General features: G+C 43.5%; 1 protein-coding gene across 5 annotated transcripts in view; it reads right to left on the bottom strand.

Moving 5' to 3' along the window:
* Positions 1–11,516: 11,516 nt before the first annotated feature.
* The window catches only part of LOC743715 (serotransferrin), a 51,340-nt gene continuing 37,182 nt past the window's right edge, over positions 11,517–25,674 (bottom strand). For 3 of the 5 annotated variants that reach the window (XM_054681372.2, XM_063806243.1, XM_063806244.1), the window contains exons 3-4: positions 23,675–23,846; positions 15,044–15,193 (exon numbers count right to left, since the gene is read on the bottom strand). In XM_054681372.2, coding sequence (XP_054537347.2) covers positions 15,132–15,193; positions 23,675–23,846 — 234 coding nt within the window. In that variant the 3' untranslated portion in view covers positions 15,044–15,131. Of the gene's footprint in view, positions 12,038–15,037; positions 15,194–17,041; positions 17,221–23,674; positions 23,847–25,674 lie in introns of those variants that run through there. The other 2 variants (XR_010155336.1, XR_010155337.1) reach the window with 2 other exon arrangements.

Genomic DNA, 25,674 nt, shown 5'->3' with positions numbered 1-25,674 from the left:
GGCAACAAAAGCCAAAATTGACAAATGGGATCTAATTAAACTAAAGAGCTTCTGCACAGCAAAAGAAACTACCATCAGAGTGAACAGGCAGCCTACAAAATGGGAGAAAATTTTCGCAACCTACTCATCTGACAAAGGGCTAATATCCAGAATCTACAATGAACTCAAACAAATTTACAAGAAAAAAACAAACAACCCCATCAAATGTGGGCAAAGGTTATGAACAGACACTTCTCAAAAGAAGACATTTATGCAGCCAAAAGACACATGAAATAATGCTCATCATCAGTGGCCATCAGAGAAATGCAAATCAAAACCACAATGAGATACCATCTTACACCAGTTAGAATGGTGATCATTAAAAAGTCAGGAAACAACAGGTGCTGGAGAGGATGTGGAGAAATAGGAACACTTTTACACTGTTGGTGGAACTGTAAACTAGTTCAACCATTGTGGAAGTCAGTGTGGCGATTCCTCAGGGATCTAGAACTAGAAATACCATTTGACCCAGCCATCCTGTTACTGGGTATATACCCAAAGGACTATAAATCATGCTTCTATAAAGACACATGCACACGTATATTTATTGCGGCACTATTCACAATAGCAAAGACTTGGAACCAACCCAAATGTCCAATAATGATAGACTGGATTAAGAAAATGTGGCACATATACACCATGGAATACTATGCAGCCATAAAAAATGATGAGTTCATGTCCTTTGTAGGGACATGGATGAAATTGGAAATCATCATTCTCAGTAAACTATCGCAAGGACAAAAAACCAAACAGCACATGTTCTCACTCATAGATGGGAATTGAACAATGAGAACACATGGACACAGGAAGGGGAACATCATACTCTGGGGACTGTGGTGGCATGGGGAGGGGGGAGAGGGATAGCATAAGGAGATATACCTAATGCTAAATGATGAGTTAATGGGTGCAGCACACCAGCATGGCACATGTATACATATGTAACTAACTTGCAGATTGTGCACATGTACCCTAAAACTTAAAGTATAATAATAATAATAATAATAATAATAATAATAATAATAAAAGAACCAAACAGATATTGTGAACTGAAAAAATTCAATGAATAAAATAAAATAATAAAATTAAGTGCTTCATCAACAGACTAAATCAAGCAAAAGAAAGAAGTTCTGAACTTGAAGACAGTTATTTTAAAGTAACACAGTCAGAGAGAAAAAAAAAACAAGAATAAAAAGGAATGAAGAAACCCTATGGTACTTATGGGACACTATTCAGTGAATAGATATTCACATTATAGAAATATCAGATGAGAAGAGACGAAGACAGTCACAGAAAACCAATTTAATGAAATAATAGCTAAAAACTTCTCAAATATAGTAAGAGATATGAACATCCAGATTCAGGAGACCCAAAGGTCTCCATCTAGATTCAACCCAAAAAGATTCTCTCTGAGGAACGTTATAATCAAACTGTCAAAAGTCAAAGACAGTGAAAATTCTAAAAGCCACAAGAGAAGAGTGTCAAGTCACATATAAGGGAATTCCTATCAGACTATCAGCATATTTCTCAGCAGAAACTTTGCAGACCGGGAGAGAATGGTGTGACATATTCAAAGTGCTGAGAGGAAAAAAAAACTGTCAACCAAGAATATTGTGTCCCACAAAGTTATCCCTCAGAAATGAAGAAGAAATAAAGTCCTTCACAGACAAGCAAAAGTTAAGAGAATTCATCACCGCTAAGACCAGCCTTACAAGAAATGTATAAAGGAGTGCTACAACAAGAAACACAAGGATGATAATTACTGTCATTAAAAACACATTAAAATATAAAACTTACCAGTAGAAGTAATTTCATAAATCAAACTAAGAATACTCCATGATATAATGGTGCTATGTAAAACTCTCAGTCTTCTAGTATGAAGATTTAAAGTTAAATGGTTAAAAAACAACTACAATTAGTGGCTGAGGAACACATCATAGATAAAGAAGTAAATTTGGGCAACAAAAATATTAACTGTGGGAGGGAAAATGCGTACTTTTATGCAGCCAAAATTAAGTTGCTATCAGCTTAAAATTGTCTATTATACTTACAAGACTGACATTAGCCCCATGGTAACCACAGATAAATAAATCACAGCAGATACAAAAATAAGAAAGAGAAACCACAGAAAACCACCAAACCACAGAAGTAAACAAAAAAAGAGGAATAAAGAAACAGAGAATCTACCAAACTACCAGAAAACAATTAACAAAAATGTCAGGAGTAAGTTCTTATCTATCAATAACAGCCTTTGAATGTAAATGGGTTACATTCTCAAATTAAAAGATAGAGGGTGGCTAAGGAAATAAGACTCAACTATGTGCTCTCTACAAGAGACTCACCTCACCATTAAAGACAAACATAGACTGAAAGTGAAAAGATGGAAAAAGATATTCCACGCAAATAGAAACCAGAAGCAAGCAGAAGTAGCCATATTACATCAGATAAAATAGACATTAAGTCGAAAATTGTAAAAAGAGGCCAGGCATGGTGGCTTATGCCTGTAATCCCAGCACTTTGGGAGGCCAAGGCAGGGAGATTGCTTGAGCTCAGGAGTTTGAGATCAGCCTGTGCAACATGGTGAAACCCAGTCTCCACAAAAAATACAAAAAAATTAGCCGAGCTTGGTGGCAAGCATCTGTAGTCTCAGCTACTCAGGAAACTGAGGTGGGAGGATGGCTTGAACCCAGGAGGCAGAGGTTGCAGTGATCCAAGTTCGTATCACTGCACTCCAGCATGGGTGACACAGCCAGACCCTGTCTCAAACAACAGCAACAACAACAAAAACAACCTATAAAAAGAGACAAAGAAGGTCATTATATAATGATGATAATGATGAAGGGATCAATTCAACAAGAAGATATAACAATTGTAAGTAGATATGCATCCAATAGTGGAGCACCCAAATATATAAAGCAAATATTATTACACCTAAATGGAGAGATAAACTGTAATACAGTGATAATAGAGGACTTCAACACTCAACTTCCAACAATGAACAGATTATTTAGACAAAAAATAAGCAAAAAGAAAAAAGACTTTAACTGCATCATAGATCAAATTGGCCTAAAAGATATTTACAGAACATTCCATCCAACAGCTGCAAAGTATGCATTCTTCTCAACTGCACATGGGACATTCTCTAGGATATATCACATTAGGCCACAAAACAAGTCTTAACAAATTTAAGAAGACAGACATCATACAAAGTATTTTTTCTAACCACAATGGTATACAACTAAAAATCAACAGTAAGAAAAACTTCAGAATCTTTACATATATATTAAACATCATGCTTCTAAACAACTGGTGAGTCAATGAAGAAATTAAAAAGGAAAATTTAAAAATTTCTTAAGACAAATGAGAATGGAAGCACATCATACTAAAACCTATGAGACACAGCAAAAGCAGTTCTAAGAGGGAAATTTTTAGCAATCAACATCTACATCAAGAAAGAAGATTTCTAATAAACAACCTAACTGTGCACCTCAAAGAACTAGAAAAACAAGAACAAACTAAACCTGAAATTGGTAGAAGGAAGAAAATAATAAAACTCTGAGCAGAAATAAATGAAATAGAGATTAAAGAAACAGTTCAAAAAAATTAACAAAACAAAGATGTGGTTTTTTGAAAAGGTAAACCAAATTGAGAAACCTTTAGCTAAACAAAGAAAACAAGAGAAGATTCAAATGAATAAAATCAGAAATGAAAGAGGAGACATTATAACTGATACCACAGAAACATGGAAGATCATAAGAGACTGTTATGAATAATTATATGCCAACAAATTTGATAACATAGAAGAAATAGGTAAATTACTGGACACATAAAAACTACCAAGATTAAATTAAGAAGAAATAGAAAATAGGCACAGACCAGTAATAAGTGAGAAAATTGAATCAGTAATAAAAAATCTTCCATCAAAGAAAAGCCCAGGACCCAATGGCTTCACTGCTAAATTCCACTAAACATTTAAAGAAGAACTAACATTAATTATCCTCCAACTATTTCAGAAAATTGAAGAGGAGAGAATATTTTAAAACTCATTTTATAAGGCCAGAATTATCCTGATTCCAAAACCAGACAAGGACACAACAATAAAAGAAAACTACAGATCAACACCTTTAATGACTATAGATGCAAACATTTCAAGAAGATACTAGTAAATGAAATCAAATGGCACATTAAAAAGATCATTCACTATAATCAAGTGGGATTCACCCCAGAAATGCAAGGATGATTTAACATAGACAAATCAACAAATGGGATACACCACATTAATAGAATAAAAGACAAAAACCATATCATTATTTGAATAGACACAAAAAAGGCATTGATAAAATTCAACCTCACTTCATGATAAAAACTGAACAAATTAAGTACAGAAAGTATGTACCTCAACACAATAAAGACCATCTATTACAGACCCATAGCTAACATCATACTGAAGGAGGAAAAGCTGAAACCTTTCCCTTTAAGATCAGGAAGAGATCAAGGATGCTCACTTTCACCACTTCTATTCATCTTAATATTGGAAATACTAGTAACAACAGGTAGGAAGGAGAAAAAATAGGGAAAAGGCATCCAATTTGGAAAAAGGGAAGTCAAATTATCATTGGAGGAGTCATAATCCTATATAAAGACAACCCTAAAAACTCCATCAAAAAAACTTAGAGCTAATAAACTATTTAGTAAAGTTGCAGAATATGAAATCAGCATACAAAAATCAGTATCATTTTCATACGCTAATAATAAACTAAAAAAGAAATCAAGAAAATAATTCCATTTACAATAGCTACCAAAAAAGATAACTACGAATAAACTTAATCAAGAGGGTGAAGGATCTCTACACTAAAAACTATAAAACTGTGATGAAGAAAATTGAGGACACAAATAAACGGGAAGACATCCCATGTTCATGGATTGGAAAAATTAACATTGTAAAAATGGCCATACTACACAAAGCAATCTGTAGAATTAATGTAATCCCTCTCAAAATAACAACGGCATTCTTCATGGAAGTAGAAAAAAAAATCGTAAAATTTATATGGAATCACTAAAGACCCCAAATAGCCAAAACAATCCTGAGCATAAAGAACAAAGCTGGGGGTATCACAGTACCTGACTTTTACTATACTACAGGAGTGGGAGGGAGACACCGCAAGGAACACACTTTGAGCCTCATACCCCTTCCCCACATGCCCAACACTTCCACACCAACACCTGCAATGCCCACACAATCCCTGGGAATTAGAGGGGAAAATGTCATGGACAAAGAAAACTGCTTACTTATTTCTACTATGGATAACCATTGTTTGGGTCCTTATTTTAAATACTAATTAGTCTCTCCAGAGGAGGTGCTTGTGTTCTGCCGTTAACAGGGATGTGCAAGGGGTGACTCTCTGATTGGATCCAAACTCACAATATCGGAGATTAAAATCAGCATGAAAGGTGATTTTGCAGGAATTTTATCACACTCCTATGTCTACTCAGGATTAATGAAGTGAATGTATATCACTATACATTTGTTCCCCTAATCCCATGAAAAATGTTTCTCTGGGTTCAAGGTACATTCTTTTTAAGAATGCTGAGCACATCCAAAATCAGTGTTATGACACTTAGGTGGAAATGGCTAGCAATTGTCAGGAGCACCTCTCCAGTTTTCTCTCCTATCTTCAGGTCCCTCTATACCTAGCTAGGATCAATCACTCCCATTCACATTTCCTAAGCTCCACCACCCTATGTCTTTCCTTCATGCCCCTTCATAGAATCCCAGTCCTGAATGAGCATGATCCCTTGTCTTACATGTGTCTCTATTTCAGGGCAAGGTAGGTAAACAAAAAGAAACCTTCCTGATCCTTAACTTCACCTCAGCGTTCCTGCTTTCCTTTCTCTACTCTAGACTAATGGTTCTCAAAGTTGGAGGTGAGGAACCAGCAGCATCAGTGTTGGCTGGAAACTTGTTGGAAATGCAAAATCTGGGGCTCTGGAGGTGGGGCCCAGGGACCTGTGCCTTAACAAGACCTCCAGGAGATTCTGATCCGTGCTCAAGCATGAGGACCACTGCTTTAGACAGCTGCCTCCCTGCTCTGTAGAGCAAACATTTTCCCACTTTCCACAAACTTCTGCCTCTCCACATCCCCCTACCCCACAACATTCATACACTGACCTGTGCTCCTGCTTCCCAGAGAAAACACAGAATTCATTATGTGGCTTTGTCTCAGCATCCCTCCAACAGATCTGCCAGCCTGCATCTCCAGTGCCCTCGTCTGCCATCCAGGTACAGAGGAGGGAAGGTCTCCCTCCCAGCAAACATGTCCTCACCAGGGACCCTGCCCTCACTCTTGGCAACCTTATGCTACAGCTATACTCTTTCTCTTACTCAATTAGAACCTTTCCCTGTTCACTGGGCCCTTTTCATCACATTTATGTCTTTTCATTTTACAAAAACAACAAACCCTGCATTTATCCCACCCTATTCTCCAGCAATGGGCTTCTCTTCCCACTCATACAAATACCTAAAAGAAATCATCCTCACTCACCATCAGCACCCCTTCCCACCACTCTCCCTTCCCACCACTCTCCTGGACCCTTGCACATCCAGCGTCCAGGACTCACTCATGATTAAACGTGCTCCCATCAGGGAGCACAGGGGCCAGTTCTTGGCATATATTTTATTGGGTCTCTCAAGTTCATTCTTTCCCCAGTGATTTGAAATGTCACATTTGTTATAGACCAAATGGTCATATATCCATGAATCTCTCTTGGACCTCAATTCTTTTCCACTTATTTGTCATTCTTACACTTAAACCATCCTTAAACCATTATTACATCATTATAATGTGATTTTTGTATCTAGGAAAACAAAATTCCCTTTGTGTATTCAGTTCTTGTTTGGTCCCTCAAGCATTGTTACTTTTTTGAGAACCAACTCCCCCAACCCCGGCCGCCTCAATCCATGTGGTCACAGTGGAGGCAGCTGTCACTTTACAATGTGACTTCACTGCATGAGTTGTGTGAACAGGAAGCTTTCGCCCAGACTATTGTGTCAATCCCCCTTCCTGAGCATTGGGACGAATATGCTATGGTCTTTGTTTGACTGCTCCTTTATAACTGATGAACTGTAACAATATTGGGACTGCTGGTTGCAAACAATTCCCTCCAGGTAGCCTGAGAAACCAAAACCCACCCTGCAGGTAAGAAGAAAAATGAGGCAGATGTGCAGAGAAAGATAAGCAGACGGGAGAAGCAGGGTGTATCCCCTTATATTAAAAAATCATATGTTGTCTATTTGGAATTCTAATTTAACTGGACATCCTGAATTGTATGTGGCAACCCTACCCTTAAAGCATTTTCATTGGCCTCCTAGGCTCAGGTATCAGCCCTTTCAAGGAGGGAGCACCCAGAGCACCTGTCAAGACAGTGCCCTTGGTGTAAGCTGCTTCACATGAGGTTTTCTCACTTACAACCAACGGGGTCCTTGTTCATTCTACAGAAGAAAAGAGACATGAAGCAAGGTAAGTAGATAAAATATATAGTAAGCTAGAGAGTAATAAGTGCTAAAGAAAACATAAAGCAAGAAAGGGGGATATGAAGTATTGGCAAGGGTATGTGCAAGCATGTGTGTTTATAGGTTTAAAATTACAGAGTGGCCAGGAAGTCTGCCCTGAGAAATCCTAAATAAAATGAGGAAACTAGCCATGATGATCTGAGGAAGACAAGCACTCCAGATGGGGGTAGGACCAAGTGCAAAGTCCCTGGGGAAGGAGTGTGCCTGAGGTCTTCAAGGAATAGCCGAGATGCCAAGCTGACTGGAACAGAGAGTGCACAGGGAAAGAAGTAGATGAGGTTGCAAAGGCCTCTTAGATTACAAAGAACCTTACAGATCAAAGAGGCACCTTAACTTTTACTCCGAGTGATATGGGAAATCACTGGTGGGTTTTGAGCAGAGAAGTATTAACATAATGCTTTAAGTTTAACAGAATCACTTTGGCTCACGTGTTGTGGAGGAGAGTGGGACAAGACAGATGCATGGAGACCTGTTAAGGGGCTATGATAAAAATCTGGGGAGAGACGATGGTGGTTTAGGTCAGAATGGTATCAGTGGAGATGGGCAGAGAGATCGATTCTGGATACCTTGAGAAGGTACAACCAATATAATTTGGTGATGGACGACATATGGGGTGTGAGAGAACAAGGGCAGGCATAGAAAGCAGCAAGGTATTGACATTTTTTCCAAAATGAAAAATAGAGTTGCCCTTAACTGAGATGAGGTGGGCTACAGGATGCAGCACTTGGGTGGGAGTGTATGGAGTTTCAGGAGCTCAGTTTTGGACATTTAAGTTTGAGATGGTGATTAGAAATCCAAGTGGAGATAGCCAGTAGGCAGCTGGATCTACAGGTCTGGGGTTTCAGGAAAATGTCAGAACTAGAATGTAAATTTGGGAATTGTCAGCATACAGAGATAAACCCACCAAGAGAATGGGCAGCAGAGAGAAGAACTCCAAGTACATGGCCCTGAGTCATGCCAGCATGTAGAGGCTGGGGAAGTGGACAGAACCAGCAAAAGAGACTGAGGTGCAGTGTCAGGAGGGGGAAGGGAGAATCCAAGGGAGTGTGGTATTCCAGAAGCCAAGGAAGAAATCCAAGAGGAGGAAGTGATGGGGGCTGCCAGTGATGCTGGTAGATCAATTAACACTGGAACAGGAATTAAAAGAAATTAAAGGGTGTGTAAGCTGATTACTTAAAAATCCTGCAACAACACAAGGACCAAGAACTGGCCTTTCGATTTAGCAACAGAGATCACTGGTATAGTTTCATCTCCACAGTGGTCGGTGGTGTACCAAGGGGGTTGGAGTGGTGGGAGTAGTCTGCCCATACTCTGACAATAAAGAGGTATATTTTCTGTAGATCATTGAAAAACAATAATAAAACCAACTCCATGTTGGCGGTTTGGGGCCTGAACAGATTCTTAAACTGGGTCCTGGGGAGATTTAAAGGGGAGAAATTTGAGTTAGCAAAGATATTTAACTCTTTCAAGGAATTTTGTTGTAAAAAGAAGAGGAGAAATGGGAGAGGAAAGTGAGGTGGAGAGGTTTTACTTAGTTATTTGTGTTTAAGATGGAAAAACATAGCAGCATGTTTTGTATGCTGATGGAAATGATCTAGGAGAGAAGAAGATTTGATGCTGCCACAGAAAAAGGGAGAACTGCCAGGGCAACAATCCTGAACCGGTGCAGGACAGGACTTAGCGAGGAGACAGCCAGGTCACCCCAGTAAGAGGAGGGAAGGCAGTGACTAGGGCCACAGATGCTGGCATGTGGGTAGATATGGCAGCAGGGTGTTGTAGAATTTATCTTTCGATTTCTTTTCTTAGGAGAAGTAGGAAACAAAGGTATGAAAGGTGGGGGAAGAAGTGTTGGAGGCTTAAGGAGAGGAGAAAGTATGGAATTGTCTTCTAGGAGAAATGGGGTAGTGGGAGGACTAGAGATACATGGCTCATTTAACAAGGTCCTCATCACTTAAAGGGAAACCAGCCAGGCTGGAAGTGCAGGCACAGTTGATTGTGAAATGTATGCTCAGAAAGGATGGAAAAAAAGACCACGGGGAAAGGTGCGGGATCGATAGATCACAGGTCAGCAGGAGTGAACGGCTAGAGGAGTCAAGAAACTTAAAGGGCTGGGTGTGGTGGCTCACACCTGTAATCCCAGCACTTTGGGAGGCCAAGGTGGGTGGATCACCTGAGGTCAGGAGTTCAAGACCAGCCTGGCCAACATGGTGAAACCCCATCTCTACTCAAAATACAAAAATTAGCTGGGTGTGGTGGTGGGCACCTGTAATCCCAGCTACTCAGGAGGCTGAGGCAGGAAAACTGCTTCAACCCAGGAGGCGGAGGTTTCATTCAGCCGAGATTGCACCACCACACTCCAGCCCAGGTGACAGAGCAAGACTCCATCAAAAAAAAAAAAACAAAAAACAAAAAAAAACAACTCAAGGAAGTGAAAAGACAGGTAGGAGATGGAGAGAATGAGAGGTTTGAAGCTAAGACTGCTTTTTATGTGTATGTTCATTTTGGAAGAAGTTGTGGTTCTAGACAGACCATCAAGCCTAACACCAATGCACCTTCTGATGTAAAGAAAAATTAAGCAATTTCATCCAGATTTAATGTAATAATAGTATATGTTGTTGTAGATCTGTGAAAATACGTAATTTATGCATGGCTTATGAAAGAGAGAAAACTTTGGAGACGGCAGGACAAAGTAGTCTGGTAGTGGAATACCCTGGTGTCTATGAATAAAAGAGAACTTTCTAGAGCCTCATACTTTGTTCACATAACTCATTCATACAGCACTGCCCTGCTTCCTCAAAGGTCCAGCACTGCCCGCAATACCTAGAGTTAAATCTACGTCCTTAGCCAGGCCAACAGGGCTCCGAGACAGCCAGTGCCTCTCTCTCTGTGCCCTCATCCACAGACCTTCTTCTCTGGCCTCCACACAACATGACTTGCCCTGCCCCCATGCCTTTGTGCTTGCTGTTCCTTCATCCTAGGTTGCTCTTCCTCCAGGTTTTCTCAGGCCTGATTCCCACATGACCCCTCTGCCTGCTGAGGCCTGCCCTGACCACCTTTTCTGAAATTTCTAAAACTGGTTGCTGCTGCATCACCTCCCTTGGTTCCTCAGTAGCACTTACAGTTGGAAAGTATCCTGCCCTTTATTTATGTGCTGTTGTCCTACTTTCCCCAGAAGACTGGGAGCAGGGGAGGGACAGGTATTATGTGTGGCTTTGAGACAGAAGAGGGACAGGACTTGGTACCCCCCATACCCCACCAAGGACCTCACTGCAAACTGGTAGAGGGGAGGCCCCATGGGTGGCAGGGACCCCAACCAGCCCCTCCAGACCTTGCAACATAAACCTTGCTCAAGGAGCCATACCTGCTGACTGCCGGACCCTGAGGAAGCTAAAAGCAGCAGCTCCCACCATAAATCTTACTATCTCCCACATGCACACAAGGCCAGGAGAATGACTGATCCTTAACTTTAGCTTCATTATAATACTAAAAATCACACCCAGGGGTGGAGGTGTAACATGCTTATAAGACATGCGATGCATGAAGAAGCATGTCATCAAACTGTGGAGGTGCTAAAAGTTCCCTGCCTCTACATTCCTAGACATCACTCCTTTCTCACCGCGGCCCCTTTACAACTTCCTTTTCAACACCCTCTGGGGAGCCAGCCAGAAAATTCTCTCTCTCTTATGTTGCCTCCCATATTCCTGGGCAGAAGCTCCAACAAAGCCTTGTCTGGGAAAACTATCTTGGCCTTATGACAATTTCTATTGCATTGACAGCCCAACAACCCATGGCTGGTAACAGCTTAACTGCTGTAACACCTCTAGTTAGAACAATACCTATTAGGTGCTCAATAAATATTTCTTGAATGGATGGAGGAGCCCAGGAATATCTATTTTTAAAATATACTTACCAGCCAAGTGTAAGAAGTGAGGTGTCTGGTGTCCCCCCTGTGATTTTAAACCAAGGCTCTGATGGATTCTTGACTTGTCCACAGTCACACAGAAGAAAGTGGCAAAAGTAGAACTAGAGTTGTGACTCTGCCGCCATCATTCTTGCTTCTCCCTAGGTGCCCTAAGGTGCCCTAAATCATCTGGGTCTGCAGGAGAGTGCCCTAGAGAAGAGCTGGACTTGAGTCATTGGAGCCATTCAAAGTTTGCAGTAGTTCTGTTTCCTAGATTCTGGCTCCTTCCAAATGCAGCAGCCAGATGCTGGGATGATGGAAGAAGTGACAGGACAAGAAATGTACTGGCTTGGTGCAAAGATAAAGGTGGTGCACAGACATTACTTGCCTGAAAGCCCCACTGGAGCCGTAGTATCTCTCCTGGCTGTTGTAAGCCCATGTGTGGGCAGGATTGCACCTGCCACCACACAGAGCACAGAGAGGGGAATCCGGACTAGACCCAGGGGCACAACTGTGACTGAAGAAATCATCTGCGAGAAAGGACAACCAGAGGTCAGGATCAGCCCTCCCTGCCTGTGTTAGCAAGAAAGCCTCAGATTCTGTCCCCAAAATTGCCTGATAAAGACACATTCAGTTATTTGTAACATATTATTAAAAGCAAGACTTTATGGAATTTAAAAAAAAAAAGGTTCCAGCTGGAGCTAAGTAAAGGGGAACTGACTCAAGTTGGATCAAGGGTCTGTGAGCTCACAGGGGTCTACTCCATCCCAGCACAGGGCAGTGGCATCGAAAGATGGACACAGAGTTTAACAGTGAGGGGACAAAAGAGAAGTCCTGGCTCGCGGAAGCCGGAGCACATGTTTTCTGGGCTCTGCTGCCGTTGCCCTTTTTCACAAGGTGTGCCATCACAGCTTCAAGTCCAGGAAGAGTCTAGAGAGGCACAGCTGCCAAGCCCTGTGCTGGGCTCCAGGGCACCACCATGAGGAAATCAGACACAGGCTCTGCCCTCTTGAAAACTTGCAGCCTGTAGGGCGATAGTCAGAACTCAAGTAACCGCACCAGTAAATTCATGTTTCCCTCTTTGCTCTGGGAAAAAATTATAGGGTTCCATGAAGCTACAATAAAAGAGCCCCTTGGAGCCCTAGGGGTCAGGGAGAAGGTTTAAGCCGAGACACGAAGAGTGAGTAGGAGTTACCCAAGTGAAGGGTGGAGGGGAAGAACCCTCCAGACAGGGGACCAGCATCTGCACAGGCCTGTGTTGGGGTGGGGTGGAGGCACGGCACAGAGAGCCTCATGGAGGCCTTCAGGACTAAACCACCAAGAAAATGGTGGTGAGTGCAGTGGGGGGCAGGGTCCAGACCCTTTTACTGTTACTAGTTTTGTTCTTTATCCTTAGAGAGATGAGAAGTCTCTGAAGGGTTTTAGACAATGCTGGGCCAGGGGCAGTAAGCTGGATATGGTCATATCTGCACTTTGCAAAGATTGGCCTGGCAACAGGGTGGATGGAAACCAGAGCGGATGTGGAGTTCGGGTGGCAGGCTCCTGGAGAAGTTCAGGGGAAATGAGGGCAGCTGGGGCTAGAGGAGCACAAAGGGGAGGGAGATGAGTGGAAGGAGGAGAAATCGGCACCCCTGGAGATAGATGGCTATGCGGAGGATGAGGCTTCCAGTGGGCACAAGGGGATGGACTGTAGGGTCCTCCACCACACCAGGTAGTTCTGGAAAAGGACCAGGCTCGGCAGGGATGGTGCATTCAGTTTTGAACAGGATGAGCTTAGTGTGCTTTTGAGATATCCATCTAGAGATGTCAAATAGGCAGTTCAATACATACATGTCTGGAGGCTAAGGAGAGATCTGTGTTGGGGATCTGTGTTGAGAGATCTGTGTTGACAATTATCAACACAGAGATAGATAAAAAGCATTTACCTAGTGCTTATCATGTGCCTAGCTTTGTATGTGTAACACTCCTTTGGATGGCAATCGAGGCTGTGGGCATGGATGTGAGTGCTTGGGGATTCCGTTGAGATTGGGAAAAAGAGTTTCATTTAGCAACGCAAACGTTTCTTAACTAGACTGGGAAATGGGGACCTCGTGAGAGTAGAAGAAAAACAAACCAGTGTGTTTTCATAAAAGCCAGGAGATATTATTTTAGGGCGAAATGAGGAAATGCTGCTGAGAGGTCATGGGGGAAGCAACAGAAGCACATCGTTCCAACTGAGCAGTATGGAGGCCACTGGTGGTTTGACCAGAATCCTTCCTGCGGAGTGATGCAGAGGAGCCAGGCGGCAGGGAGTTGAGGAGTGAGTGGAAGGGGAGTGGTTCCAACAACATTTTGATCACTCTGGCCTTAAAGAGGAGGAGGGAAGGAAGGCAGGAGCTGCAGGAGAATGTTGGGCGGGGAGGGGGGGCAATTTTAAAGATGGAAAACATTCGGTGTGTTCACATGTTGAGAGAAATTGTTGGACGCTCCAGAAGGAGAAGTAATAACTGAGGGTTGAGACCATGGAAGGGAACATGGGAGTGACCCGTACTCAAGTGCAGGTAGAGGGATTGGCTGGGGAGGGAGCAGGTGGGGAGGTGCAGCCCCCAGGAGGCCCGCAGTTTTGGCAGGGGGATGTTAAGGGAAACTTCTCTGATGGTTTCTTTGTCTCCTGCAGGTGCAGGTGAAATGGTCTGCTAAGAAAGGTGGTAGATGGTGTGGGTTTGAGGTGTGTGGACAATTAGGACATTAGGAGAATCACCAGGAAATGTGGCAGGTGGAGCAGAGAAGTGGTGGCGGCGCTTGTAAATGTTGGGGGCACACCAACGACAGTGCCTGAAGCATTCCAGTGACACAAACTGCTCTGCTGCGCTGTGACGCTCTCCAGCCACGTTCAGCTGCTCAGGTAAAAAAGAGAGCAGGTAATAGGGTTCAGTCAGGGCTGGGATTTTCAGAGAGTTGGGGAAAGCAGAGGAGCAGGAGCATCTTAGTTAGTGGCATGAGCATAGCTGAAATGATGAATGCATCTAAGAGAGATGAGGATGGTCTACGGCCATACCACCCTGAATGCGCCTGATCTTGTCTGATCTCGGAAGCTAAGCAGGGTCAGGCCTTGCTAGTACTTGGATGGGAGAGATGAGGATGAACATGAAAAACAGCACTCCAGGACTTACTGGTGGAAGGTTTCCAATTAAGAAGGCAGCCATTTCGGTTTATATGTGAAAACAACACACTCGCGCGCACCAACGCATCCAGCCCGGTCTTGCTTTGCGAACCCAGGCTTGTTCCCTGAGCCATTTGTGAGACATCAAAAATAGAGCTATTTCCCTGAGATCTGCCTTTTGGGCCAAGGTGTTTCCCTCAGAAGCAAAAGGATGAGAAGGAGGAGGACCTGCTCAAGGAGATGTGAGGCTCGCCCACAATTTCTGTCAAGCTCTTAAGCCCACCACCCATTTATGGCATTTTCTGCCATTCATCAAACTGAATTTCTCCTTTACCCAGGCACAGGCACAGGGAATGAACTGCCACAACACCTCCCAGAACATACTCACCACATTTACAGGACCCGGTTTGATTGTATATTAAGCCCATGGGGATGTTCCAGCTTGCAGAAGTGCCAACTGCAGTGTGGCAGGACTTCTTGCCTCAAAGAGAGTTCCAGGTGACATCAGCATCTGATTTCTTAACCACAGCCATGACATAATAGCCTAGAAATTGAAATACCAAGATGCAATTTCTTCTTTTTCAGGGAGAGAAGGGGAAGGAGGAGGAAGAATATACGATCCAGTGAGATCTGGCCAGCCTTCCTGCACCGGGCCATTAAATGCCATCTCCATATGGTGGCTATGCTGGAGCTGGTATTCTCCATTTCCATCCTGTCCCCCTTCTGGCTGGAAATATGGAAACTACACTTCCAATGTTTCCTTGCAGCTGTGTTCTTAGTGTAAATTAGGATGTGTGAAATTTGGAAGGTGGAAGTCACATAGAGGTCTTTGCCTTCCCCCTCACCTCTTTTCTGCTAGGAAATAAATTCTTGGAGATGTTAGGTTTTTCTGTCCAGATCTCTAGTATCCCTTCTCCATCCTAGAGGATTAGAAGCTATTACAGCAAATGCAGCAGCAACAGCCACTATCAGTTCTGGCTTCCTATCCCTTGGTCACAGCTACAGGATGTGTCTTGAAATCACTGTACTAGTAGAGGTCTTGCAGGTAGTAGGTCTCCTAGGGAGTCAGCTCTCTTTCACTATGGGTGGGAGTCATTCCAGGAACTTAGTGTCCACTTCTTGTTAACATTTAATTCCCTGTATTAAATCCCTTCCTGCTTAAAATAGTGCTTCATTTCTTTACTGACCCCTCAGTGATGTAGTCTGTCTGTCCTTTAAAGCAGACAGCAAGACCATCTCAGAGAAGACTTTGCTGGCAGCAAGTTGCTCTTTTGGGGAAAAAAAAAAAAAACCTATACATTTAAATATATACATATAGTATTTACTTACATACTATGTATTTATACATATATACATATAAATATACATATTTATAAATACATACATTATAAGTTATATATATATATGTTTGCACACACATATTTACATATATATATTAGTGGAAGGGGTGCCAAGATACTATTATCAGACCTCCAGGGCACTCTGAAAATATATTTTAGAGCTACTGCTGCTAGCCCCTGCCTGTCACTCTCCCTGGGGAGAGAGAATATCTTGAACCCCTCATGTTACTCTAGTAGAGGACCCTCCCAATAGCTACCATTATTAGGAACTGAGCCAAACAGACTAACACTACTGCTCCCTAGCTATTTCTACATACATGCACCGACATATATTTACATACACTGTACTTTTTCAATAGAATCTTCCTATGTATTATTTTCTCTTTTTTTGAGACGGAGTCTTGCTGCATTATTTTCTGTGAGTTGCTTTATTCCCCCTCAATAATATATTGTGGACACTTCTTTGATTCAGTAGTGATAGATATGGCTACATCATTCTTTTATTTGGCTGAATCTAAGTTATATCTTATTATATATGGATGTATCATATCTATACTAGTAGGTATTTTTATTGTGGCCCATTTTCCCCTATTAAAACCCATTTATTTCTATAAATGTTTGTAATTATGAGTATGCACTTGTTTAAGTGTTTCTGTTGAATATAAGTTCAAAAGAAAGCTTTAATGAGTTATTTTTTAATGTTAAGTCTCTGATTTTCTGGGTTTACAATAATATTTTCTAATAATGACAATTTAATCTCTTTTCTCTTTCCCAATATTTAAAAACCCAACTCTTTTTCTTATCTTACTGCATTTACTTCCAATATAATGCTGAATGTCTTTGGTGGGAGTGGGCATTCTTGCCTTGCTCCTGATTCTAATGAGAATATCATGAATATTTCATTTATTCCAGTGCCAATACTATATAACTGAATTGTGCTTGTTGAGTAAGGTTGAACTGCAAACTGAAAAGAATAATAAGATTTGAATCATAAATTCTTAGAATTAGAAGATAATGTGGCTCACCACTCCCTGCTTTCCCCACATACACACCTTTTCTCTGGGTTGTAGATCAGGTCTCTACAAATTCAAACTTGGAGAAGTTGGGAGTCAACATGGCAGGTGGAAGGTCTGTCTTGTCCTTCTTAGGTGACCTCAGACACGTCCTTATCATCTAGGAGCCTAAATTTTTCTTCAGTTAAATGGTGGCAGTGGAACCCCTCCTGGAGTGACTGATGGGGATCAGAGGTGCAGATATGAGCATAGGCAAATCAGGAATGGGAAGAGCAGGTTAGGGAGGTGGCTTTCCAGCAGTAGTGCAGAAGCAGGACTGGAGGCCCCTCCCAGTGAAGCAGGTTCTCCTGAGGCCATGGCAAGCCCTTGCCTACCACACTGCGGTCCATGACACCAGTCTGGTAGCCAAGTGCTGTCATAGTGCCTTCCTTCAATGCCACTATTTCTGTACCTATGGCATTCATTATTGTCATCCATCTTTCCATGCGTGTGTGTGTGTGTGTGTGTGTGTGTGTGTGTGTGTGTGACTCTGAGGTTAACTCTCCCCCTCTCTACTCAGATGGCACCTTCTCCATCACAGTCAGTCACTCTGCTGGTGACTAAACCATCCTCTAAGCATGCTTGCTGATCTACATTTGTGTATCATTGCAGTTTCTGAATATGTCAACTACTCTTGAAGCAGTTAGGGTTGTTTCTGATTATAAATGATCAGAATAGAATACATAGCAGATAGAAGATTGTTTGCTGGACTTCAGGATTAGGGAAGAAGACACAATTTAAAGAAGGCTTCTTAGACATGACAGCAGAGAGGGATGAGGTACAGCATATCCCCGGGCTGGGGTCCTGCCACACAGGAAGGGGAGCTGCTGCAGGTGAGCAGGGAAATGATGCCTCAACTTTGCACTCCAGTGGCCTTTGTGAAGGGTGGGCCGTGCAGGGTCCTATGACCCAGTGCTCAGCAGGGGACAGAGACCACAGCTCCTTGTGCTGTGATGCTCCAAATCCCTCAACTTCCCCAGCCCTCCTGCCTCAGAAGAAACTCTAAACCCAAGTATGCACTTGGTTTTCACCTCAGGATTCTCTATCACAGCAGTTTTCAAACCATAATGCGCATTAAATTTGTTAAAACATAGATTGCTAGCCCCAGCCTCAGAGCTTCTGACTCAGATCTAGGATGGAGCCCCAGAATTTTTGTTCCCAACAAACTCCCAGGGGATGCTGAGGCTGCTGGTCCAGAGACCACACCTGAGAACCACTGTTCTATCCATTTTCCAGGAGTAGGTATCAGAGACAGACCCTCTCTGGTTATCTGGAGGCACAAAACGGAGGAACTTGCCCCCTAGTGGTGGTCTTCTTCTCTAAAGACTGATAAACTCCCCTGCCATCAAGCTCCAGCTGGCTAAAAGCTGAAAGGTGGATTTTATTTTCCTCCTCATCTTCATTATCAGCATCTATGAATCTCCTTCTCTCGTGAGGTCTCTACTTAGCCCAGAAATGCCAGGAATGGGCCCCAGTGTGGACCTTCACACAGAGATGGGCAGGCAGCATGTGCTCAGGCGCAGTGTGGTTCCAGGAAGGGCCCGGGGTTTCCAGCCATTCCTCCTCTTCTGAAACCCAGGTGCAGCCGCCTCCTGGCAGTGTGGCCCTGGGCAAGTCACACAGTCCCTGAGTCTCAGACTCCAGCTTCATAACATGAGACAACAATGCCCACATACTCCAGGGTTGCTGAGAAGAGGGAACAGGAATAGTGCAAACAGGAGTCCTTTGCCAACTATAAAGTACCCTGCAAATAGTATCATTACACCCCAGGATAGGTTTGCATCTTAACAATTAACTGTGAATTTTTTTCCACCTCCAGTCATTTTTATTTGTTTTTAAGCTTTCCTCTCCCCAACAATGGGCCTTTACCTTTGAGCCAATGTTACTGATTCTAACTCACCTTCCATGGGTAAATTCACACACTTAGACCTAAACTGCTCTAAAAAGAAAAAGAAAAACAATCAAGGTACATGACATTAAACCCTCACATTACTCCATCCAAAGTCAGGAGCTTCTCAATCTCAATAGTCAATAATAATATGAGCAAGGTATCATTGGGTGTCAGTGAGTTAAGGTTCTGCAAGCCCATTTTACCCTCTTCTGCTCTTTCCTATTTGAAGATAGGTTCCATCCCAAAATCTCCCCAGTACTCTAGCAGATGCAGGCAAAGAAAGTGGAGGTGCTCATTGAAGGGGAAGAGAGGGAGAGGTCATATCCCTTTGCATTAGCTGTGTAATAAGTCATCCTGATATCTTTCTTCCCTTCAGAGTCTTAGATTGTGGTAGGCAATCATTATTTTTGCTATACGGGAGGGAAAGAACCCAGTCCAGGGAGTCAGAAAGATCTGGATTCAGTCTTTATTCTACAATGGAAACATCACTTATCCTTTTTTTTTTTTTTTTTTGAGATGGAGTTTTGCTATTGTTGCCCAGGCTGGAGTGCAATGGCACGATCTCAGCTCACTGCAACCTCCGCCTCCCAGGTTCAAGCGATTCTCCTGCCTCAGCCTCCCTGTAGCTGGGATTACAGGCACCTGCTGCCATGCCCCGCTAATTTTTGTATTTTTAGTAGAGACAGGGTTTCGCCATGTTGGCCAGGCTGGTCTCGAACTCCTGACCTCACGTGATCCACCCACCTCAGCGTCCCAAAGTGCTGGGATTACAGGTGTGAGCCACCACGCCCAACCCATCACTTATCTTTTCTAAGCCTCAGTTTTTACAGCTATTAAATGGAGATACCACTATTTACCTCACAGAGTCGTTTTGTTTTGAAAGATAATATAGCAGATGAGGTGTAATCAATGATATTAGGGAAACCCTCTTTTACACCAGCTTCATTTTTCCATGTGGATGGATCCCCACTAAAGAACATGACCTTGCAGCCCACCTTCTCAACCAGCCAGTGCATCTGGGTGAAGGATCATGAGCACGTGTGGCTCAGCCCCTCTTTCTTTCTTGAAGACAATGGGGAGAGAGTTGTTTGGGTCTTCTCACCTATGATAAAATGTGTTTCCCTTTGCCCTTAGTCTTGGCATAAGCCATCAGACCCGTTTTCCTGAACTAGTGGGCAACTTTAAGGTAAGGGTGACTTGCAGCCCCGTGCCAGCTCTACATCACACACTCCAGTATCACAATCTCAGAAGTAAAGGTGTTATTTTGATCTCTTTCTGCCTGATTCCTTTGTCTATATCTTAATTGTTTCTGGCTCCAGGAGAGGGAGACTTTTTTTTTCTACTAGCTCCATACACTCCAACAATAGTTATTATCTCAACACTAAACTAAGTTATTTCCTCATCTTTCTATGCCCACAGCCCAGGGGAACTGTGGACAGAAAAAATGGAGAAGGACACTCCCCTCCACTTACTGTAGTTCTCTGCCAGGACAGGCACCAGACCACATTTCCCTGCTATGTAGATGAATCCTGCATCCAAGCTCATGGCATCAGCTTCCCCTTTCTGAAGTTAAGAAACAAATCAATAGCACCAATAGCACAATAGCTGTCTCCTGGGCCTCTGACCCTCAGAGGTTCTCATTTCACTGGCTTCATGTAAACATCCTTGTGATTAACCAATTGTGGATCACTCAAAGCTTATGCCATGTAAACACAGGGTTTAGAAAACTGGACATGCTCTTGGCCTGTTGACCTGGGAACAAGTTCCAACCCAGGTCATGCCCCCTGGACATCTCTGTGTCCTCTGATGAGACCCATGCTGCGTCCTGGATATGACCTCACCACCCCTTCTTTGTGGCTATAGTCACTCAACCCAACGATTAACATGGCCAGACTCAGGAAATGCATTTAACCTGTTTCTATGGGATATGTTTCTTGCAGATAATGGTGTTCAAATCTGTTCCCATAATCCCACTAGCACTGTACTCAGTGCCTGGCACAACAAAGATTTTCAATAAATAATTCATTTCTCTAGATAATACACTAATAATTCACTTATTATTTTAATCAATTAATTTTTCTAATAGAGTAAAAAATGTATACTTATAGATAAGGTCACCAAGATAAAAACATGCACATACATGCTCTTCGTTTTTGACCTTTTCACTACCCTTCTAGAAATCTAAAAACAGTGACTACAGCAGCAAAAACTTACCAAGCCTTATTATGTGCCAGGCTCCTTTCTAAACACTTCACAGTGATTACCTCATATATTCCTCACAAACTTCAATAAGCTAGATACTAGAATTTCCCCTCTTTTATAAATGAAAGCAGAAAGGTTAAATTTGTCCAATCAACAGCCGCTAAGACTTAAACCTAGGCAATTTAATTCCTTGTAACCACTATTCCAGATGGCCTCCAAGATCTGTCTACCCTAAAGTGCGTTTCCCTCAATACTATGCTATTTACATGTTTTCATCCATAAGTTGGGTAAAAACTATACCCTATAGGTTTATCATGAAGACTAAATGAGTAATACAGTTTAAGAGCTCATAAACATGCTTGGCACACAGTAACTCCAGAAAAATTAGTTACCATTAATATTAAAGATATACTCAGAAATATAGGCATTTATAGATACAAAGATTTTTCAATCCCACATTGTCTATAATAGCAAAGGATTTGGAAATAACTCAAATATAAACACTGAGAAATTGGTTAAATGGAGGCTAACATACTTGGTGGAATATTACATAGCCATTATTTAAATGAGTGTTTCATTATTTAAGAAAATATACCAACTGTCCCTGGGATTTTGAATAATAATAACAGCTAACACTTACTTACTGCTAACTATATGCCAGGCAATGTTATACGTACTGAGATTTACTTAATCCTTACAATTGACACATTTAGGAGACTACATAACCATCAAGATCTTAATCTTAGGAATTGGTGCTAGGAAAGTTTACCAAGATGAGGGTCTTCTCAAGTTAAACAAAACAAAATGAAATGGTTGCATAGCCTTCTAAGTTTGTCAAATTTTCATTCTTTATTTATAAGTTTATTTTTTCCTAATCACAAAAATAGTTCTGCTCATAAAGTTAATAACAACACAATTTCATCGCTCAGAGATCATAATAAATAAAATAAATAAAATCATTCACAACTTTGTCACTCAGAGATCATCATCACGTGATCTCTGAGTGATGAAGTTGTGAATGATTTTATTTTTACTTTCTGATTTTTTTAGAGACGGGGTCTTGCTCTGTCACCCAGGCTAGAGTGCAATGGTGTGACCATGGCTCACTGCAGCCCTATTTTTGTTTATTTATTGTAATATTTTATAACCAGAAAAAATAAACTTACAATTAAAGGATTGAAAAGGTTGATCTGCTTTCACAATTCACAGTAGCCCTGACCATAGCCTGGAATGTCACCCTACTTCCTGGGACTCCTAGGCAAGACACTCCCCTGAGCTAACTGGACTCCAGAGCTGAGCCCCCCAGGAGTCCAGCTCTTGGATTGGCTCTGTGTTTCTGCCCTGCCCAGAGCTGGAGGGGCCTGTGGGGTGGGTGGGAGGCAGCACACAACAGGTGTCCTTATCCTGGAGGCTGAGGAAGAGGCATTTGGGAAGGAGATCTTCAATGCCAGATTTGGCAGAAGTGCTGTGTGTCTGAGTGTCTGAGCCCAGCCTTAAAAGCAAGGCCCTCCAACTGTGATGGCAGTGATGCAGTCCTCTGGGGTCTCCTCCATGGTGCACGCCAAGGCACCACCACTCACAGCACTCCACTCATCACACTTGGCCCTCTCATGGTGGCCCACTGCGCACCACCACACCCCGGGGAGTCTTCTGCATCTAGGCCGGGTGGAGGGATCCAAAGGAAGCCCCAGGTAGGTCTGGGAGCTTAGCGCTGCAGAGTGGCTGTCCAACAAGGCCTTCACTGGCAGCAGCAGAGCTGACATGTCTCATTCCCATGACACTGCTAATTCCTGCCTGTCACCCTCCAGGAGAAATGGGGAACTCACTTCTCAGAAAAATCAATCAGTGAAGACAGAGCTTCCCCCTGCTCCTGACCTCAGCTCCTCAGGCATCACCTCCCCAGGGAGGCCTCTCTGAGCACCAGCCCAGCTCAGGGTCTTCTGGGGTTTTCTCTTGCAAGACTGGGCTCCCCATCCAGGAAGCATGCCCCACTTGGCAGTCACGAGTTCTGTTCTGGGTGGGCCTGCTTGCTCTCCCCTCACCCAGTGTCTTTGCTCACCACCATATGCCCACGTCTAACGCAGTGGCTGCCCTTCTGTAGATGCAAATACCTACTGGTTGACTAAATGGAGGGCAAAGCTAGAAGAAGGAAAGAAGGAAGAAATAAACCATAGAGATCCAGTGGATGGCCAGACCAGAAACCTCTGGATGGTGGTAGTGGCCACGTTCCCACTTCAGTTTAAGGTGGACTATTTTTATACTCCATGTCGAATAGACTCACCCTGGGTGGGATGACCCCACCTAATAAAAAGGAGCCAGGGCCATCATGACTTCAAGTTTTCTAGAATATGAAGGCCTTTAAAGCCCCTTTCTAATCACAGAAAACCCCCTCATTAACCCAATGCAGTTAGTAGCTCCCTTGGGCTCTGCAGGCCAATAAACTTTGGGTGAAGCTTGCAGGCACCTGGAAAGCCTCCCATGATGGCCCCACCCCACCCTGCTGCCCAAGCTGGCCAGGTCCCTCCCGGGACCTTACATACCTCTTTTTGGATCCTGAGTCGCGGAAAAATACTCATATCCCAGGTACAGCTTGGCATCCATCTTAGGTGGGACCATTAAAAACCCATGGGCAGCATCAGTAAACAGCAGATCTGTCTCATGAGGAGAGCCAAAGAGCTGAAATTCTGACGACTTGTCTTTTCCAAAATGTTCCTGTTCAAAGGACAAAAGAGATGGTGAAGGAAGAAGGAAGGCATAGAGGTAAAGGTAAAACAAACCCCAAAACAGACAAGGGAAACAGAAAGCAAGATATGAGTGTCTGAGGGTGAAGACGGTGGCCAAGCTCCCCAGCATCCCTGGCTCATGGTGAGGGAAAGCTCTCCTCAGATCCCAGCTTGTCTGCCTGGTGTGGCCTCGGGGAAACTGCCAGGGGCCACCCCCCAGATCCATCCCTTTCCACTGTGGGCTGAGGCTCTGTGTTCCCATGGGGCAGTTCAGCAAAGGCTGCCTCACCCTCAGGCCATCTGATCACCCTAAGCACCCGTGGCGGTCTCCATCCTGAAGAGGCTGGTGATCCAGCACCATGGGCTGCGATCAGACTTCCTGAGCTCCTCTTCTCCCCACGCCAAGCCTGCCACTGAAGGACCAGCTGTGGGACACCGAACGGTTCCTTCCCCTTTCTGGCCTCCAAAAACCAAAGGGCTCTTTGCCTATGACTCCGGTTGACTGGCCCAAAGCCACTCCTGACATAGCTCACAGCAGCACCTACTGACGTGCTCTTTCAAATGGCTGGCTGGTGTTTGCTTTTGCAACGACTCTACATGAAATGTCACCTGCTGCCCTCCCTGACAACCCCCACCCCCCACCTCCTTAGGATGCACACAGTTACTCCCCAGGGCCCAGGAACTTTCCCAGATACACCCTGCAAATCAGTCCCTTTGTCCTCCACAAAGGACTCCATCCATGTCCATGAGGTAGTCCAATTCCATCGGGTAAGAATCCATACTCGTGTGCCTCCCACACTCATCTGTGAATGACTCAAGACAAGTCTTTGCCTAGTTCATCTCTGAATCCCCCAGTGCTAAGGAGAGAGCGTTGGCAGAGTTGTCAGGAGGGCAGGATCACATGCCATGGGATGACAGGGGAGGACTTTGTGGAGGAAGAGGGGCATGTGAGCTCATCCTGAGGACCTGTTTAGAATGAAAAATAATTAAATGGGACAAGAAGAACTTCTGCAGAGAGTCTTTAGTCCACCAGGTTCGTGGTTCCAGACGAGGTTTTATTCCTCTGCTGTATATAACACATATAGACTGAGCGGCTTGTCAATGAAGAGGATCACATGTGTCATGGCTCCCACTGTACCCTGAACATACCAGGACTTCCAGAATGACAAGAAGGCAAGGAAGTTAACCTCCCTCCAAATCCAAGCAGGGAGCACTAAGCCAGAGGGGAAGATGGCAGGTGGGGATACCTGGACCTGGTTGAGAAGCTTCTAGATCAAGTCCTCCTTGCCACCCACACTTCAGGCCATGACAGTATGAGAAAGGACCCAAGCCAAATGGCAGTCCTTGTATCCAACTACCAGCTTCCGGGTGTTGTTCAGGCAAAGCAGCTCATACTGGTCCTTGTCAGCCTTGTTTGCTAGGTTCTCTGGGGAGGGAAAGCCCAGGTGAGCCTAATGCAGGAGAGCCATGAGCCATAGTTAGGATGACCCATGCCCCTCACTGAACCATCAAATATGTGGCCTGAAGAGGACTGAGAGAGAATTTTTTTCCAAAAACATTTTATACAGATAAGGACTAGAGGTCTCAGGAGTGAAACAGCTGGTTCACAATCTCACTGCAGGTAGACACAGGGCTGGGCAGTGTGCCTGGCCCAGGGCCCTCCAACTGCCTGGCTCTGCTAATAGGAATGGTGACAGCAAATGTGTAATGTGCACTCATAGCTCATCAAAGACTTGCTGAAGGCTCTCCGGGCTCTGTTGCCTTTAATCCTCACAACAACTTGGAGAGGCCAGTAATATGATTATCTCATTCTACAG

This window comes from Pan troglodytes, chromosome 2 (assembly GCF_028858775.2).
Source record: "Pan troglodytes isolate AG18354 chromosome 2, NHGRI_mPanTro3-v2.0_pri, whole genome shotgun sequence".
In the NCBI taxonomy this organism is placed as follows: domain Eukaryota; kingdom Metazoa; phylum Chordata; class Mammalia; order Primates; family Hominidae; genus Pan; species Pan troglodytes.
Note: the sequence above shows the minus strand (reverse complement) of the source record. Positions and strands in the feature narration are given on the sequence as shown.